The sequence below is a fragment of the Dendrobates tinctorius genome, unplaced genomic scaffold (genome assembly GCF_039654945.1).
Source record: "Dendrobates tinctorius isolate UK_male_01 unplaced genomic scaffold, ASM3965494v1 ptg000326l, whole genome shotgun sequence".
In the NCBI taxonomy this organism is placed as follows: Eukaryota; Metazoa; Chordata; class Amphibia; order Anura; family Dendrobatidae; genus Dendrobates; species Dendrobates tinctorius.
Window position 1 is genome coordinate 14,128,622 of NW_027361993.1, and position 19,189 is coordinate 14,147,810.

The 19,189-nt window shown below is 44.0% G+C and overlaps 1 protein-coding gene across 2 annotated transcripts in view; it reads left to right on the plus strand.

Moving 5' to 3' along the window:
- Window positions 1-19,189, plus strand: part of NPHP4 (nephrocystin 4) — a 331,710-nt gene that overhangs the window by 225,296 nt on the left and 87,225 nt on the right. For both annotated transcript variants that reach the window (XM_073561791.1, XM_073561792.1), the window contains 4 exons: window positions 6,920-7,065; window positions 9,685-9,876; window positions 10,793-10,977; window positions 13,135-13,295. In XM_073561791.1, coding sequence (XP_073417892.1) covers window positions 6,920-7,065; window positions 9,685-9,876; window positions 10,793-10,977; window positions 13,135-13,295 — 684 coding nt within the window. The remainder of the gene's footprint in view (window positions 1-6,919; window positions 7,066-9,684; window positions 9,877-10,792; window positions 10,978-13,134; window positions 13,296-19,189) is intronic.

The window sequence follows — 19,189 nt, forward strand, 5'->3', positions numbered from 1 at the left end:
TTCTCAGCATTCTGCTAAAGCCAAAAGCCATCATGTGATCTTGAGTACTATTAGTGGGGAGTTTAGATCAGGTCAGATCACCTATTATGAGTTTTTCTGTCTATAGAAGCAAAGACATATCACTCGGTTATAACATAAGTTCTCGGTCACTACGAGTCTGAATGGCAGGACTCCTACAAAGAAAAGGAAAAATTGTGACATTTTCCTTATAAAAATATGCAAAAGCTTTATTCCAATAAGGATTAAAATAGACAATCCCATGTCCCATGCTTAACAGAGAGGGCTGAGTTTCATTATACTGCAGTTTCTTTGCTCTGATTTATGGGCAGCAAAATTAGATCACTTGCCTAACTCAAATTGCAAAGTTTTAGTGTTCCCTTTGGTTCCTGCTTGTGATGGGTTTCTTCCTGCCAGCTCTTATAAGCAGGAGGCAGTGGAGAGAAGATGAAGCTACAGATCAAAAGTTAGACTTTTGATCATCTGTTACTTGTTATAAACTAGCCATACACATTCTATATTTGTTGGTTGAGTGATCATTCAGCTCGCAATTAGTGGAAAGCCCCTTTAAGTATTTTACTATTCCTGTGATTTATGCTATCTAACTTGTAAGTTTTGGTAGCTGGCAACCACAAATGGTGTCCATGACAATTCCCATGTATCACTTACCTGATAAGCAGTTGTCTGAGCCTCTGATTAGATGTCAGAGTCCATTCCTGTATATCTGGAATGAAGCAGAAACAAACACTTAGCATAGTACTGCATTTAATTGGCATCTGTCGCCAAATTTTTGTTGCCTAATTTGAGAAGAGTGCAGTGTCAGACTGGGGTGCTAAGGGCCCACCAGTAACCAACTCCAGGGCCCCACTTTTCAGCTACATGTTAATGTGACATTATCCTCAATCACAAATGTATATAACAATGGACTGGGTAGAATGGTAAATGAATAAAATTCCGCCTCTGTATGTAGTGATTCAAGTATATTGCGTCAAGTACTGCTCATATAAGAGGGTGGTGGCCCTCTTTTGCACAGGAGTCCACTGGAGGATTCTAATGTGGGCCAGTTGAATCCTGGAAGAATGTAATGTAGGGGCTGAGACCCTGATTCCACCAACGTGTCACTTACTGGACTGCTTGTTGAAGTTTTTATAAAATCGTTTTTTCGGCAGAAGATTATCACTAGAGTACTATTTGGCCTGCTGCCATGTAGTCCGATCTCGTCCCCACCACTGATTGGTAGCTTTCTGCTGATGCATATTGCACACAGAAAGCTGCCAATCACAGTGGGACATTGCTCATAGCAATCTGGCAATGACAAACCATAGAGGTATACTGAAGACCTCTTGTTGTTGTGCTGACCCATCGGTGACCAGCAATCGTGTGACTGGCTCACTGATGGGCAGGATTAGGGACACGCTTCCAGTAAGCTCGAGTTAAATGCCGCTGTCAGAGATTGACCGTGGCATTTAACTAGTTAACAGCCGCGGGTGGATCGCGATTCCACCCGCAGCTGTTGCGTGCACATGTCAGCTGTCATGTGCCCAGAAAGGGGTTAATATTGATGTCGATATTCCTTATTATCAAATGTAACAATGAACCTTTTCATATGAAAACAAACTTAAACGGCTTGTCCCACAAACAAAGTTCACTTTAATAGATATTGAAATAAAATGAACTCATACAGTAGCTTGTACCTGGGATCTTGTAGTAATGACCACGGACAAGATAAAGATCCCCAACTCACATCAGGACTGCAAGATCCCAGGTACTTTCAGCTGCATTACATCTAATGTGGTGTACTTAATTATTTGTACTAAATGTCCAACTGGGGGTCTGTATGTGGGGGAGACAGGGCAAAAGCTTAGAACAAGGATGAATGCTCATCGTCACACAATAAGAGAAAAAAGAATGGATCTACCTGTGGCAAAACATTTTTGTATCCCTGATCACCGCAACATGAATATGAAATTACTGGTATTGAAAGGTAACTTCACATCTCAGAGAGAGAGACGTGTTTGGGAGTATCAATTTATGACGACCTTTGACACTCTCAGTGCTGGAATGAATGTGTCGCATGGATTTATGTCTTTTTACATCAATTAAGGAATTTGCTTTCAAGACCTGGTGGGGGCATCACAACACATTAGGAGACCCCAATCAGAGGGCTTTAAAACATCCGGACTCCTTATCTATGTACTGGTCCAATATTTATGTTTCTCCCTCTCCCATATTGATAGTTCTGCTTCACGTCACTTGTCTTATCCATTGCATTTTTTCTGTGTTGTATTGTGCATAAATATGTGACTCTTCAGATTTTGTATTAGTTTTGCCTGAAGAAGAGACCTGAGGACTCTCAATTCTGAATATTTTTGTAAAAAAAAAAGAACATTTAACTTTTTTTCACAAAAAATTTACTTGAGATCCAATTTTTTTATTTTACCAAGAGTAACAGGAGAAATTGGACCCCAAAGGTTGTTGAGCAATTTATCCTGAGTATGCTGATACTCCATATGTGGGGGTAAACCACTGTTTGGGCGCATGGCAGAGCTAGGAAGGGAAGGAGCGCCGTTTTACGTTTTCAACACAAAGTTGACTGGAATTAAGATCGGACACCATGTAGCGTTTGGAGAGCCCCTGATGTGGGTAAACAGTGGAAACCCCCCACAAGTGACACCATTTTGGAAATTAGACCCCTAAGGAACTTATCTAGATGTGTGGTGAGAACTTTGAACCCCCATGTGCTTCACAGAAGTTTATAATGTAGAAATAAAAAAATCATATTTTTTCCAGAAAAATGATCTTTTTGCCCCTAATTTTTTATTTTACCAAAGGTAACAGGAGAAATTGAACCCCAAAAATTATTGTGCAATTTGGCCTGAATACGCTGATTCCCCATATGTGGGGGAAAACCATTGTTTGGGTGCATGGCAGAGCTCAGAAGAGAAGAAGCGCCAGATTTTACTGTTATGGTTTGCAGGTGCCATGACCCCCCTGGGAGAGCCCATGAGGTGCCAGAACAGCAGAACCTCCCATAAGTGACCCCATTTTGCAAACTACATCTCTCAATGAATTCATCTAGGGGTGCAGTGATCATATTGACTCTATGGGTGTGTCACAGAATTTTATACCATTGGGCAGTGAAGACAAAATAACTACACTTTTACCACCAAAATTTGGTTTTAGCCAAAGATTTTACATTTTCACACAAGAAATGGGTAAAAATGGCACTAAAATTTGTCCCACAATTTCTACTGAAGGTGGCAATATCCCATATGTGGCTGTACAGTGCCACTTAGCCACAAGGAGAGACTCGGGAGAAACGGAGCGCTATTTGCCTATTCAAGTGAATGGGTCTGTGAACATGTCAATGTGTTTCCACGGACCCTGTGTCCGTGGGCAAAACATGCCAGTTTTTTATTGTCAGCATGGGCCACAAAACGTCCCGCAGATGTGCATACGCATAACACACATGGATGTCATCCGTGTGACACACGTCGGCGCTGGAGAAGAAGCATTTCAGTAAGCTCTGTTCCCCGGCACGAGGTTCTGAACACGGCTCTCATCATTCTCCCCTGCTTTGCCGGCGATTGGCGCGAGCAGGGGAGAATGATGAAAGTTACATTTAAGTGATAAAAGAGACAGCAGGTGGCAGCAGATGGGACTATTACTCCCATCCGCCTACCCCTGCTGCTGCTAATAACAGTGACAGCAAGAACGGTAGATGGGGGTATTCATAAGTCGCCGCCTGCGCTATAAATAAATAAATAAATGAAAAAAAGCATGTGTTCCCCTGTATTTTCTGTAACCAGCCAGACAAAACTCAAAGCTTGGGCTGCAACCCTCAGCTGTCAGCTTCAGCAAGGCTGGTTATCAAGATTAGAGGGGTCCTCACCCTGGTTTTTTTCAAAAAATGATTTAAATAAATAATTAAAAAAACGGCGTGGGGTCCTCCCATTTTTGACAACCAGCCTTGCTAAAGCTCACAGCTGGGGGCTAGTATTCTCAGGCTGGTAAGGGGCCATGGATATTGACCCCTCAGCCCCTAAAATTAACAGCCCGCAGCTGCCCAGAAAAGTCACATCTATTAGATGCGCCAATTCTGGCGCTTTGCCAGGCTCTTCACACTTGCCCTGTAGCATTGGCAAGTGGGGTTCATATTTGTGGGGTTGATGTCACCTTTGTATTGTCAGATGACAACAAGCCCATAGCTTAGCAATGGAGAAGCGTCTAAAAGACACCTATCCTTTACTAATCCTACAGTTGTATTGTAAATAAGCGCACAGCCAGAATAAAGTCCTTTAATTGAAAAAATGACAAGGACTCCTTTAATACTCTTAATTAAACCATACTTACAACCTCGCCTAATTCCACCAAAGCCCTCGTTCTCCTGTAATAAAAGTCAAATAAAAAAACAGCAATATACATACCTGTCTGTCATTCTGTTCCACGCTGTAATTCATGTCTGGGGGATAATTAGTTTTCAACCTGGACGGTGCTAAGATGCGACCGTCCAGGCTGAGATCCACAGGTGAATGAGCTGCTGGTACGCAGCGTCAGTGACAGGGGGTGACGTCATAGAGGTTACCTCCGGTTACTGGGCTCCGTTCATGTCAGCTGTCAGAATCAGCTGACACCAGCTGGCTATCGTGTGCACGGCCGATCGCGATTACATAATATTCCGTCCATGGTCAAATTGGCCCGGGTCACATGGACAGAATATTGCGTCAGATGTCAGAAAGGGGTAAAAAAAAAATGCACCCGCTGCGCTAAGACATTAGAGACAGAATGATGGCGGTCAGAGCATCAGCTGACTGTGGAACGCCTCGCAGGGCCGGGGGAACTCGGTATCGGGCCTTTCAGGCTCTTTTAAGGGGGAAAGTGTCACGGTGGTGATGGTGACCCGGTCCGTGGCCCTGGGTGTCCAATAAAGAAGATGGAAGTTTAGATGAAGGGGAAGATGGTGGGATGATTAATAGGAAAAGGGGAATTGTGACGCCACCCGTGGTACTCTGCTAGGGTAGTCGATGCTGCTATGCATAAAAACTTCTGGCATTCAATATATTACAGCAATATATTACAGTTTTCTGGTACTCACTATGTTGCAGTCTCTGGCACACAGTGCTCAGCTTTGCTAGGCTCTAGGCACCCAACTTTGCCGAGCTCCAAGTACCCAGCTTTGCTGAGCTCGATGATCCTGTTCGTCGTGACGCCAAAATGGAACACCCCGCAGGGCCGGGGGAACTCGGTATTGGGCCTTTCAGGCTCTTTTAAGGGGAAAAGTGTCACGGTAGTGATGGTGACCCAGTCCATGGCCCTGGGTGTCCAATAAAGAAGATGGAAGTTTAGATGAAGGGGAAGATGGTGGGATGATTAATAGGAAAAGGGGAATCGTGACGCCACCCGTGGTACTCGGCTAGGGTAGCCAACGCTGCTATGCAGATCCTCTGGGAAGGTGTTAAAGCAGTTGTCCCAGGGCAGTTGAGCCGGTGACTGTGATGGCGAATGTGGTGTAAAGCAGGCGAGATTTGTTATAACACGAAGGATACAGTTAGGTGCAATTTCTGGGTTTTTACTCACAAGTCTTGTGCACAAGATGACCCGCATGGTACTGTGTCCTCCGAGGGAGGGGTCCGGCAAACTCCCAGGTAGATCAGGGACACCTGATCAAGACTCCTCTTTATGTTCCTCTTTCTTGGCCGTGTCTCTGCGCTGATCTCTCCCTTTCTTTCTGCCCTGCACCTTTCCCACTAACTCCCCAACTCCCTTTCCTAGCCAGTCTGGGATGAGGCCATCCTCCCAAAGGGTACACCCAGATGCCCTAACTAAACTAGTGTGTGCTGGGTGCAAGTGATAGGAGTCCTCTGTATGAGGTGCAGTACCTCTGTGGCAACCGGACCCTCAGGGGCGCCACAACTGCTCCCTCTTTCATCATTGCTTTCAACTGTATTGTCATCCAGGGTTCTGATACAGTTGAAAGTGCAATGCTGTGTGGGGGATCTGTTCTGCGTCGCGGGCTGACTGACCCGCCAGCCAGAGTTTGACATGTGCGGTCTAGCAGATAGGGAGGGGCAGGAGAAATAGGTCCCGATATTCTGGTGTGGGTTCACTAGATGAACTTTCCATTGATCAGACTTTTTATCACTTTTGCAGTGGATGGGTTTTTTGATCATAATGTTTTCTAACATAGAATTAAAAAGAAAAAAACAGTATATAGCACAACATCCTGAATTCTTTTAAATCGGGTTTGCTTTAACATTATAGATGCAAAACATATGCATGCAGGTAGTTGAATGTGTCAGAAGTCACACACCATATCACTTGCACAGATACATATTTCAATGCCATTTGCATGTTTTATCTAGCACTGCAACCTCTAGTTAATCATCTTCATTTCTATTGTTTTCTGATGCAGAAAACTATTTTTTTCCCAATTATCTGCCATGGTTCTTGTAAGAAGAGGCTCAAAACCCTTATCTAGATGAGACTCTGACATTTAGTGTCCTTTTCTGACTTCGTATTACATGTGTAGTGCATGTAGTACAGTACCAGGGATTGCATGGATGTTGTAGAATCATGACTTTGTACTATACCACAGCAGCATCAGATCAAACTCCAACTTTCTGAGCAGACAAAGCTAGAAAGTGCTGGATGTTATCAGATCACTTATAATCCTGGAAGTATGGTAAAAACCCATATACAAAGGGTGAAATAATCAGAGTGATCAAGTGACAGAAAATGCAGCTCCATTATAACCAGTATGGCTGACCATGATGGCTGTCAGTCGGCTACTTACTGTTTGAATAGCCTGAAGGAAGAAGTGTGAAGCACAAGGTCTGCACAGGATTACTGTACATAAGTATCGAGTAGCTGATATATGGTTAGAGTGCGGCTTTATTGTCTACTACTTTTCTTGCATCTACAGGAAATCCCTTATGCCAGTGGAATAACGCACCTTGAAGCAGATCTGGCTAAAAATAATCAAGAGCCGTCCAATTTTGACCATCTGCAAGAGCTTGTATTTTCTCCCGTCCATGCCCCTATTGTGGCTATGGGAACTCAGACTGCAAGGTAAGAAGAAAGCCCACACTACTGGCAGTAATGTGTATAGATACCATGTGGGTTCTGAGGTGTGGCACAGATCATAATAACTAAAAATCGCCATGTGCATATATATATGCACCCCTAAAAAATTCTGGTGCAAGTAATTACCTTCATAAGTGACATGCTTAGTTAAAATAAGTCCAACTGTGAGTAATCTAATTGTCACATGGTCTGCCAGTATATACCCACTTTTCTATAAGGCCACAGAAGCTACACCACTATTAGCAAGAGGCACCACTAACCAAACACCATCATGAAGACCAAGAATCAAGATGGCCAGACAAGTCAGGGACAAAGTTGTTGAGAAGTACAAGTCAGGGTTAGGTTATAAAAATGAAAAAATATCCCAATCTCTGATGATCCCCTGGAGCATCATCAAATCCATTATCATCAAATGGAATGAACATGGTACCACAACAAACCTGTCAAGAGAGGGCCGCCCACCAAAACTCTCAGCCTGACAAGGAGGGCATTAATGAGAGAGGTAGCACAGAGACCAAAAGTGCCCCCGAAGGAGCTGCAGAGTTCCCAAGCATATGACCACAATAAGCTGTACACCCTATAGTAGTGGCTTTTATGGAAGAGTGGGCAGAAAAAAGCCATTACTTACATACAAAAACTGTAAGGTTTGTTTTGAGTTTGCCAAAAGACATGTGGGAGACTCCCCAAATGAATGGAGGAAGGTGCTGTGGTCAGATGAGACCAAAATTGAAGTTTTTAGCCAATGATGTAAACATTATGTCTGGCACCAAACCAACACCGCTCATCACTCCAAGAACACATCCCCAAAGTGAAACATGGTGGTAGCAGCATCATACTAAGGGGACATTTTTCGGCAGTTGGGGCAGGGAAAATGGTCCGAGTCGAGAGAAGATGGATAGTGTGAGATACAGGGATATTCTTGATCAAAATCTGTTTCAGTCTGTCAATGATTTGAGATTGAGATGGAAGTTCACCCTTCCAACAAAACAATGACCCAAAGAATGCTGCTAAAGGAATCCCTTGGGTAAAGCTACACGCGAAATGCTCGTCGGGGTGCCACCACCACTTAAAGGTACAGTGTTCATTTATTGCTGACATTCATTCCTCTCCCTTGGGTCTTATCTCATTACTTTTATTATCAACATCCATTTTGGTGCAATATCAATTCATGTGCAAGTTTTCACTGTATATTTTGAACCAAGGTATGTGGATAGCTGCTGTGATCCTCTTGATATAGTACATATGATCCTTTGGTATATTTGGCCCAGAGATATATCATATTTTTTTAAGCTGTTATTCGGCTCCTTATACTTAATGATGCACTACTCTTTGGCTGCGTAGTAATATTAATTACCTGAGATCTATTGCACAGTGGGTATGTATGTGTGTGTGTGTGTGTGTATATATATATATATATATATATATATATATATATATAGGCACAGTTTCCTTTTTTGTGGCTATTTCTCTTGCATTGTTGCCCCTGTTTTGATTACATTTCATTTATATTGTTGTTATTTTAACTTACATCAATACAATTTTTTCGATTTTTATGGCAAATAGCCTCCCATCCCTTTCTTTTTGATGTCTTTAGTACTTAGTAGAGCCCTTCTGGCTGTTATAACTTGCTGCAAACGTGATGCATAGCCGTACATAACTTTGTCTTTTGATTAGTCCTACAGCTGTTTTTTCCTCACTTATTAATTGTTAAGAAGATGAATAAAAGAAACTAATTATGGAAACTATCCACAGATTTCCTTACTTTACTTCAACCATTCATCATTTTCCATAGATAACATTTAAGAGCCGGGAACAGAAACGAGGTGATAAATTGTGTTAATTTCACTCAGACATTTACACCCAGGTAATGCTTGTGTTGGAGTCCTGCCACAGGCCTGATCGGATATGACAGGTTTATGGCAATGGTGCTCTTATGTAAAAGTTTTGGCATTTTGATATGTGACTGTGGGTAGTGGCTCAGTGGTTAAAAAAATAAAAATTTCAAAGATTTGCATTGAGCATGTGGATGAGATGATTAATACTGTGCTTGCACTTGCCCCACAGCACTATTTACGTTACTTGCACCACATGGCCATTGGTCAGACCTGGTCTACATTAGAGCTGAGTGGCCCCATAGACCCCTTTGCCCCACTGTGGAGCCTAGTGGTGGACACCCATCTGTAGGTCTGCTTCCCAGACACAAGATCTCTTTTTTGACTTTCCACCATGTGTTTTTTTCCTAAGGGATCTGATCCATTACCAAACCCTAGAAATCCAAACTGCCAGGTCTTTCTTTCCCCATCATCTGCCATTAATGGTTGGTGGTGATACTTCGGCACATCACACCATTGTCTGATCCTACCAAGGCTGGTGGGTTCTTCCAGTTATACCCTGATGTATATAGGATGCTTTATGACTGATATCACCCATCAGGTGGTCTTTACATATACTGACGTTGTCAGCTGCCCTTTGGACCCCCAAGCAGATATGGCCGTGTGAGAGCTGATGGCGGAGTTAAAGTTACATCTAGTTTTATTCCACTCTTCTCGCCATCAGGATATGTTGGGATATGAGATAAATGGCGCCCCCCTTTCTCTCTTCCAGCACCACGTCCGTCCTGTCTCGAGCCGACATGGCACGTCTCCACTCAGCTGGATTCCCTGAAATTAGTGACTGCAATAATGAGGTGGCGGAAGTGGTTGATCCATCAAGTCCGGTGAACTTTAATCCCCAGAGGGAAGAAGCCGATTACCTGCAGTGTAATGAAATCATCCTGCAGTTTCTTGCGTTCAGCAGGTGAGAGGCGACATCCTAGTGTATCTGTCTGATGAGTGCACTTTTCTACAGTCTGACGAGCCGCTCATGAATATCGAGTGACAGCACTGTGATCTGGACAGTGATTAATCATGGCTCAGAATAGTGGCGTTCATCGGTGGCAGGGTTATTTATCACCTGCAGGATGGATCCTGACATTAGGATCACGCTGCTGTCCATCTACATATCTGGTATTCTGTTGAGTCTGTGTGATCCCATGAAAGGGTTATTCCCATCTTCATAAATGGTTATTGTCAGAGCCTTTTAAATACAAGCAATTTTGCAATTTACGACCCAGTAAAATTTTCAGCTGTCTTTGAGAATATTAACGCTTCTTTTATTTACAGCGCATTGCCTTGGAGACCGACCACATTCCAGACAGCAGAACAAGTGCAGTGCTTGCAAGCGCTGCTTTAATGGCTGGAGGAGGGAAGTATTACCTCCTAATCTTGGTCTCCTTTGGCACAGTGCTTACAGGCTTGACAGCAGCGGTGGTCGGTTTCTTAGGCGATGAGCTGTAAACAAGAAAAAATGTTAGAGAGAGGAACTTACGGTATGTTCCGGTCAATATGAAATGTTTGGTCTCAAGACCGGTGTCAATTTTTTAAAAATATCTATTTTAGTAGACATAACAATTTTTTCTCAGGAGTTTTTGACAGCAGGAGTATGACATTATAGTGCAATTTACATCCCATAATGAAAACTGGAACCCCTGATATAATGTGACCTGAGCCTAGGCTGGGTTGCTATGAAGAATCCTGGGAAAGCTTGGTGACATGATCAAATCTGTTATGGTTATGTCACCAATTTATGGGATGAATGAACAGACGACCCATAGAAATGTCTGCACTGTGTTGTGTTGAGTGGTACGGGCTAATCATAATGTTTATGTTTATAGCGTCCTGGATGATTTCTCAATCAATTGGCCCCAAACTATTTACTTCACCTTCCAGTTTTACCGCTTTCTGCCGGTGACCACCCCTCGCCTGCAGCTTGTACAGATTAATTCTACTACAAAGTCATGTTCTGATACACCAGCACGACTCTTGGTTCAGATCAACAAAGATGGCTTATTAAACACCGGTAGGTGCGACTTGTGTATGTTCGGATATGTTAAAGTGGTATTTCTAAAATCAAAAGTTTTCCCCTATCAATATGATAGGAAATAACTTACTGATCTCTGGAGATCAAACCAATTGGGATCCACTACGATCCCAAAAATGGGATCCTGGAATCTGAGAAAATGGGCTCTGCAGACATAGAGCCATTAATGTATGTACAGTGGGGGAAAAAAAGTATTTAGTCAGTCAGCAATAGTGCAAGTTCCACCACTTAAAAAGATGAGAGGCGTCTGTAATTTACATCATAGGTAGACCTCAACTATGGGAGACAAACTGAGAAAAAAAAATCCAGAAAATCACATTGTCTGTTTTTTTTTTCATTTTATTTGCATATTATGGTGGAAAATAAGTATTTGGTCAGAAACAAAATTTAATCTCAATACTTTGTGATATATCCTTTGGTGGCAATGACAGAGGTCAAACGTTTTCTGTAAGTCTTCACAAGGTTGCCACACACTGTTGTTGGTATGTTGGCCCATTCCTCCATGCAGATCTCCTCTAGAGCAGTGATGTTTTTGGCTTTTCGCTTGGCAACACGGACTTTCAACTCCCTCCAAAGGCTTTCTATAGGGTTGAGATCTGGAGACTGGCTAGGCCACTCCAGGACCTTGAAATGCTTCTTACGAAGCCACTCCTTCATTGCCCTGGCGGTGTGCTTTGGATCATTGTCATGTTGAAAGACCCAGCCACGTTTCATCTTCAATGCCCTTGCTGATGGAAGGAGGTTTGCACTCAAAATCTCACGATACATGGCCCCATTCATTCTTTCATGTACCCGGATCAGTCGTCCTGGCCCCTTTGCAGAGAAACAGCCCCAAAGCATGATGTTTCCACCACCATGCTTTACAGTAGGTATGGTGTTTGATGGATGCAACTCAGTATTCTTTTTCCTCCAAACACGACAAGTTGTGTTTCTACCAAACAGTTCCAGTTTGGTTTCATCAGACCATAGGACATTCTCCCAAAACTCCTCTGGCTCATCCAAATGCTCTCTAGCAAACTTCAGACGGGCCCGGACATGTACAGGCTTAAGCAGTGGGACACGTCTGGCACTGCAGGATCTGAGTCCATGGTGGCGTAGTGTGTTACTTATGGTAGGCCTTGTTACATTGGTCCCAGCTCTCTGCAGTTCATTCACTAGGTCCCCCCGCGTGGTTCTGGGATTTTTGCTCACCGTTCTTGTGATCATTCTGACCCCACGGGGTGGGATTTTGCGTGGAGCACCAGATCGAGGGAGATCATCAGTGGTCTTGTATGTCTTCCATTTTCTAATTATTGCTCCCACAGTTGATTTCTTCACTCCAAGCTGGTTGCCTATTGCAGATTCAGTCTTCCCAGCCTGGTGCAGGGCTACAATTTTGTTTCTGGTGTCCTTTGACAGCTCTTTGGTCTTCACCATAGTGGAGTTTGGAGTCAGACTGTTTGAGGGTGTGCACAGGTGTCTTTTTATAGTGATAACAAGTTTAAACAGGTGCCATTACTACAGGTAATGAGTGGAGGAAAGAGGAGACTCTTAAAGAAGAAGTTACAGGTCTGTGAGAGCCAGAAATCTTGATTGCTTGTTTCTGACCAAATACTTATTTTCCACCATAATATGCAAATAATATGAAAAAAAAACAGACAATGTGATTTTCTGGATTTTTTTTTCTCAGTTTGTCTCCCATAGTTGAGGTCTACCTATGATGTAAATTACAGACGCCTCTCATCTTTTTAAGTGGTGGAACTTGCACTATTGCTGACTGACTAAATACTTTTTTTCCCCACTGTAACTGTTTGCATGTAATACCACATTTCTCCTTTAGTGGCCACTGCAGTGAGCAGCCGATCCCCATGATTGCGATTATGATAAAGGGATCAGTCTGCAGTGAGACTCCCCTTTTAAAGTTCTGTCTTTCCTAAATTTTCACTCGCTGTCTTTCGGCTGATTGGGGCATGTCCTGTGGATTAAATCACCAGGGATCAGTGGTTATTGCCACCCTGCAGCCTCCTACCGGTGGTCTTCTTCATGGAGGTTCTAAGTGATATACTGTAAATTGTTTCATGTGTTAGTTAGAGATGACTGATTGTAAATAATAAATGACATAGACGGTGTAAATGTACTTGTAAATTCTGCCTATAGGATCACCTGGGTATCAACTGAAGTACATGGTGGATCCTGGATTCCTCAAACCAGGAGAACAAAGGTGGTTTCTACGTTATTTGGCTCTTCAGACCCTTCAGATTGATATTTGGGATGGCGAGTCCCTGCTCCTTATTGGATCCGCTGCTGTAGAGATGAAGGTGAGATGTCACTTGTGTATATTCTCCAAAAAGTCATGAAGGAGGGATCTGAGAACTACAACGGGCGAATTTCTATAAAATATACCAATCCCTGGTGACCAGCTCTGATATTTCAAGAATAACTTGCAGGCAGCAATACGTATTTATGTAATATTATATGGCTGCCTTCTATCCAGGACATTTTTTTTTTACTTTGGGCCTAAAAACTAAACAGACACAACTGCCTGAATGCTTCAACTGGCCCAGCTCAGAGTGGACACCGAGTCCTCTTTCCAGCAATTCAACTACTGCACGTCGAAAAGGTATCTCTTCCTCTTCTGATCTGCTCTGTCGATAGCGCGCGATTACAGACGTCTTGCTGATTGACAGCCAGCTCCTGTTATTTAAGCAGCATTGAGCCAGCTTTCCATCAGCATGGTGTTGGCAGTCGCGACCCATCAACAGAGCCGAGTGGAAGAGGAGCTGCTTCACTGTCTACGTGACGTCAGTGGAAACCACGAAATTACCAGAAGGAGCGGTCAGTGACCTCTCTGTGGGCTGAGATTGGCTCCGGGCACAAGAAGCAGGTAGCTAGCAACCATCTGCCTGTTATCACTTAATCCAGTAAAAAATGAAATAGTCATGTATTACCCCTTTAATTAATGGATCATTGAGGTGGTTAGGAGTAGAAGACCCCACATCCTAGATGTCCATATGCACTAAAAGGGAATATTGAAGATCTTTGCGGGACAGTCCCTTTACCTTGGGGCTACATAGTGATTTTGTCTGGAACACAAGTCGCGCGGTTAAAGATTGTTCTATGCCACTGCTACATTGCAGCAAAATGCTAATGATTGGGGTCCGACCTGCAAGGTACTCTGACAGCGAAAAACAAGGTGCGCAAATGCAACTGCTTCTAACATTTTGCGACTTGCTTGCAACCCTAATCACCCGAATTATGATGCGATGTAGCACCAGCATCTTGTCCGTGTGCAGTGTTGGACTGGGCAGCCAAGGGCCCACCAGTAACCAACTCCAGTCCCCACTTTTCAGCTACTTACATATGTAATGTTATCCTCAATCACAAATGTATGTAACAATGTAGATTTTGCCTTTGTACATAGTGATTCAAGTATATTGTGCCAAGTACTGTTCATATAAGAGGGTGGTGGTCCACCGGAGGATTCTCCTGTGGGCCAGTCCAAGCCTGGCCGTGTGACTTGAACTGTGGCCAAAGTCGTTGGGTAGACCCAGCCTAAAAAAGGCTTAGAATAACACACCAGCTTCCTTGTAAAAAAGGCACCGCACCTGTCACCAGGTATTGTCCGTTACTGCAGCGCACAATCTGTAGCAAAAAGCAGCCATGTTTTTGTAATGCAGCACAAGATCTGTGTCTTGTTAGTTTTTCTTTTCTTCACATATCTACAAAAATGTCCTGAAATTGCTTCTGGTGTATTGTGCTCCTGGAGATTGTAATCTGGGTGTATATTCAATTCCTTCAATTAATTATCGTATCTCACATCTCTATATGGACTGGAGGAAATGAATCACCCGAATCCTATTGTAGGTAAGAAAAATGAACCACACCAGAAGAACGCTGCCTCCTTTATGGATGCGTAACTCAATCCCTTTCCTTAAGGTGCAGAGTGTTTGTGCAGATCCTCTACCTTTCTTATTACTTTTATTTAGTTGTAAGCAGCGAGGAAAAGACAGTTTTACTGGTATAAAAAAAACACATTGCTGGGAGGATAAACATTGAAGTTCTCTGCTACCAGCAAATAGCGGAGGAACTCATCGTAAATTTACATTTCTTTCTCATACAGCGTATGACTGGTGTATTGACTGTACGATGACATATGTATGTATATGAGTTTATATGTGTATGGGATGTATGCATCTGTACACTAATAGTGACATATAGGATGTGTGCACCAATACACCATGCAAGTATTAACCTGTGCTGGACAGATATATACCTATAAGGTGCACGTGTTGGCCTATATGGTAATGATTTACCTACTGTTTATAGCTCACATGTTTGTATCTGTATGCAGTGTATCACTTATGGTTATCAATAGTTGTCTGAGGAATGTGCTGCCGGGCTAAATACACTTGGACAAATCATCAAAATCTGCTGCTGGCAGCTAATTAATAATTGTCAACCAATGATGTCCCGGATGTTGTAGATGGGACAGAAGTCAGGAGACACTGCAGTTCATTGTAGCACGTTTAGGTCGCACAGGCTGCTCACGTAACCCGAGCCACATGTGGCCTGGTATTGTGTTGGAAAATAGCTCTCGGGACACTTTGCAGAAATGGCCATACAACTGGTTCCATCACCAAATCAATATAACACTGACCTGTTAGTGTATCTGGAGTGAAGACTAGAAGGGTCCAGCTACATTAGGCCAACCATGGAGTAGGACCGTTGTGACGTTCCCTGGTGAAATTTTCTTCGTGGCATTGATCCCGTAGTCTCCAGACACAAACCAGTGGGTGGAATAGATTGTGTTGGACACAATGGTAGCCAGAGATTGGTCTGGAGATCTTGTGGACAAAGCCAACTCTTCCTTCCTGATGTTGCAATTTGTTGAGGAGCGTATCTGTCTATATTGATCTGGATATATCTACATTCTTAAATAGGATGTGTGTACCTGTATACTGTATATTGCATGTATGTGCTTATATACACTCACTGGCCACTTTATTAGGTACACCATGCTAGTAAGGGGTTGGACTCCCTTTTGCCTTCAGAACTGCCTCAATTCAACGTGGCAGAGATTCAACAAGGTGCTGGAAGCATTCCTCAGAGATTTTGGACCATATTGACATGATGGCATCACACAGTTGGCGCAGATTTGTCGGCTGCACATCCCTGATGCGAATCTCCCGTTCCACCACATCCCAAAGATGCTCTATTGGATTGAGATCTGGTGACTGAGGAGGCCATTTGAGTACAGTAAACTCATTGTCATGTTCAAGAAACCAATCTGAGATGATTCGAGCTTTATGACATGGCGCATTATCCTGCTGAAAGTAGCCATCAGATGTTGGGTACATTGTGGTCATAAAGGGATGGACATGGTCAGCAACAATACTCAGGTAGGCTGTGGCGTTGCAACGATGCTCAATTGGTACCAAGGGGCCCAAAGAGTGCCCAGAAAAAATTCCCCACACCATGACACCACCACCACCAGCCTGAACCGTTGATACAAGGCAGGATGGATCCATGCTTTCATGTTGTTTACGCCAAATTCTGACCCTACCATCCGAATGTCGCAGCAGAAATCGTGACTCATCAGACCAGGCAACGTTTTTCCAATCTTCTACTGTCCAATTTCGATGAGCTTGTGCAAATTTTAGCCTCAGTTTCCTGTTCTTAGCTGAGAGGAGTGGTACCCATTGTGGTCTTCTGCTGCTGTAGCCCATCTGCCTCAAAGTTCGACGCACTGTGCGTTCAGAGATGCTCTTCTGCCTACCTTGGTTGTAACGGGTGGCAATTTGAGTCACTGTTGCCTTTCTATCAGCTCGAACCAGTCTGCCCATTCTCCTCTGACCTCTGGCATCAACATGGCATTTCCGGCCACAGAACTGCCGCTCACTGGATTTTTTTTCTTTTTCGGACCATTCTCTGTAAACCCTAGAGATGGTTGTGCGTGAAAATCCCAGTAGATCAGCAGTTTCTGAAATTCTCAGACCAGCCCTTCTGGCACCAACAATCATGCCACGTTCAAAGGCACTCAAATCACCTTTCTTCCCCATACTGATGCTCGGTTTGAACTGCAGGAGATTGTCTTGACCATGTCTACATGCCTAAATGCACTGAGTTGCCGCCATGTGATTGGCTGATTAGAAATTAAGTCTTAACACACAGTTGGACAGGTGTACCTAATAAAGTGGCCAGTGAGTGTATATTATATGTTTGCCTACAATTAATAGATGTACTTTTATAGCAATGGTTTCCAACCTGACGCTCTCCACCTGTCGACAGGCTACAGCCCTCGAGGTTTACTGTCAGTGCCACTTGTTAGGAACCACTGCAATATAGGATGTATGTAGTCGTATGCGGATGTGTCATGTACATTTAGGATGTATGTACCAATATAGAGTGCATATTTGTAAGAAAAAAAATCCTATTTTATCCTCAGTTTTGGGTTGAATGTACCAGAAGTCACTTTTCCTTAGGCACCCACTTAGGGCCCACTTAGTTTAGTCTACCGTGACTGTTAAATGACTGTCCATTGGCTATATACAGTGGGTATGGAAAGTATTCAGACCTCTTTATTTTTTTCACTCTTTGTTTCATTGCAGCCATTTGGTAAATTCAAAAAAAGTTAATTTTTTTTCTCATTAATGTACACTCTGCACCCCATCTTGACTGAAAAAAACAAGAACTGTAGACATTTTTGCAAATTTATTAAAAAAGAAAAACTGAAATATCACATGGTCATAAGTATTCATACCCTTTTCTCAGACACTCATATTTAAGTCACATGCTGTCCATTTCTTTGTGATCCTGTAATGACTCCTGGAGTGGACCCTCTGGGTCGCGATACCAGCCCACCCCGGGCGACCTGACCTAGTGAGGACAACCCCCTATACAGGGAGTGTCAGGGACAGACCCAGGGGGGTAAAGTACCATGACTGCTGGAACCAGTTGGCCGGCTCACAGGAGACGGGAGAGACTGTGTTAGCAAGGAGGAGACGGGAACATGAAGGATACAGAAGTGTGTAAAGCGTGGACACGGGAGCACGCAGGGTACAGGATAGTGCAGAGCGTGTACACGGGGGCACGTGGGGTACAGGATAGTGCAGGGCGTGTACACAGGGGCATGCTGGGAACAGGAGAACGTATAGCGTGCGCAGGGAAGCACGCCCGGGTACGACACTAAACAGAGCACATGCGGGGAAGCACGTCTGGGTACAAGGCAAGGCAGAGCGCATGTGGGGACGCACGCCCTGGTACAAGGCAAAGAAGAGCGTGCGCTGCAAAGCATGCCTGAGTACAAGGCAAAGCAGAGCGCGCGCTGGGAGCACGCCGGAGTACAAGGCAAAGCAGAGCGCTCGCTGGAAAGCACGCTGGAGCACAAGGCAAAGCAGAGCGTGTGCTAAGAAGCACGGCAGAGCACAGGGCAGGGGACCTGAGTACAGAGAGAGGCCAAGCAGGTCTAGCAAGGAAGCACAGCAATAATCAGGCGCCGCCTACAGGAAGAGGCAGCCTGATGTAGGGCGTGTGTGCAGAGACTTTCGGGTCAGGTCCTCCTGGACCATAGAGACGTCAGAGATGAAGTGGCTGCAGTCAGGCTATGGACAAGTGCAGGCACACTAGACAGAGTCATGGAGTCGAGTGAACAACCACAGAATCAAGCACGGGAGGTGCATGTGATACCGGCCGTGATACCGGAAGTGATGACGTCGAGTACTGAGCCCTGGCTCCGGAGGAATGCGGTGAGAGCAGCATGACAGATCCTCCTTGAGATGGTTTTACACCTTCATTGGAGGCCAGCTGTGTTTAATTAAACTGATATGACTTGATTTGCAAAAGACACACACCAGAATCATGAGGTCAAAGGAGCTCAGAGACAGAATTGTGGCAAGGCACAGATCTGGCCAAGGTTACAAAAGAATTTCTGCACTACTCGAGGTTCCTAAGAGCACAGTGGTCTCCATAATCCTTAAATGGAAGAAGTTTGGGACCACCAGAAGTCTTCCTAGACCTGGCCATCCAGCCAAACTGAGCAATCATGGGAGAAGAGCCTTGGTGAGAGAGGTAAAGAAGAACCCCAAGATCACTGTGACTGAGCTCCACAGATGCAGTAGGGAGATGGGAGAAAGTTCCACAAAGTCAACTATCACTGCAGCCCTCCACCACCTTTATGGCAGAGTGGCCCGACAGAAGCCTCTCCTCAGTGCAA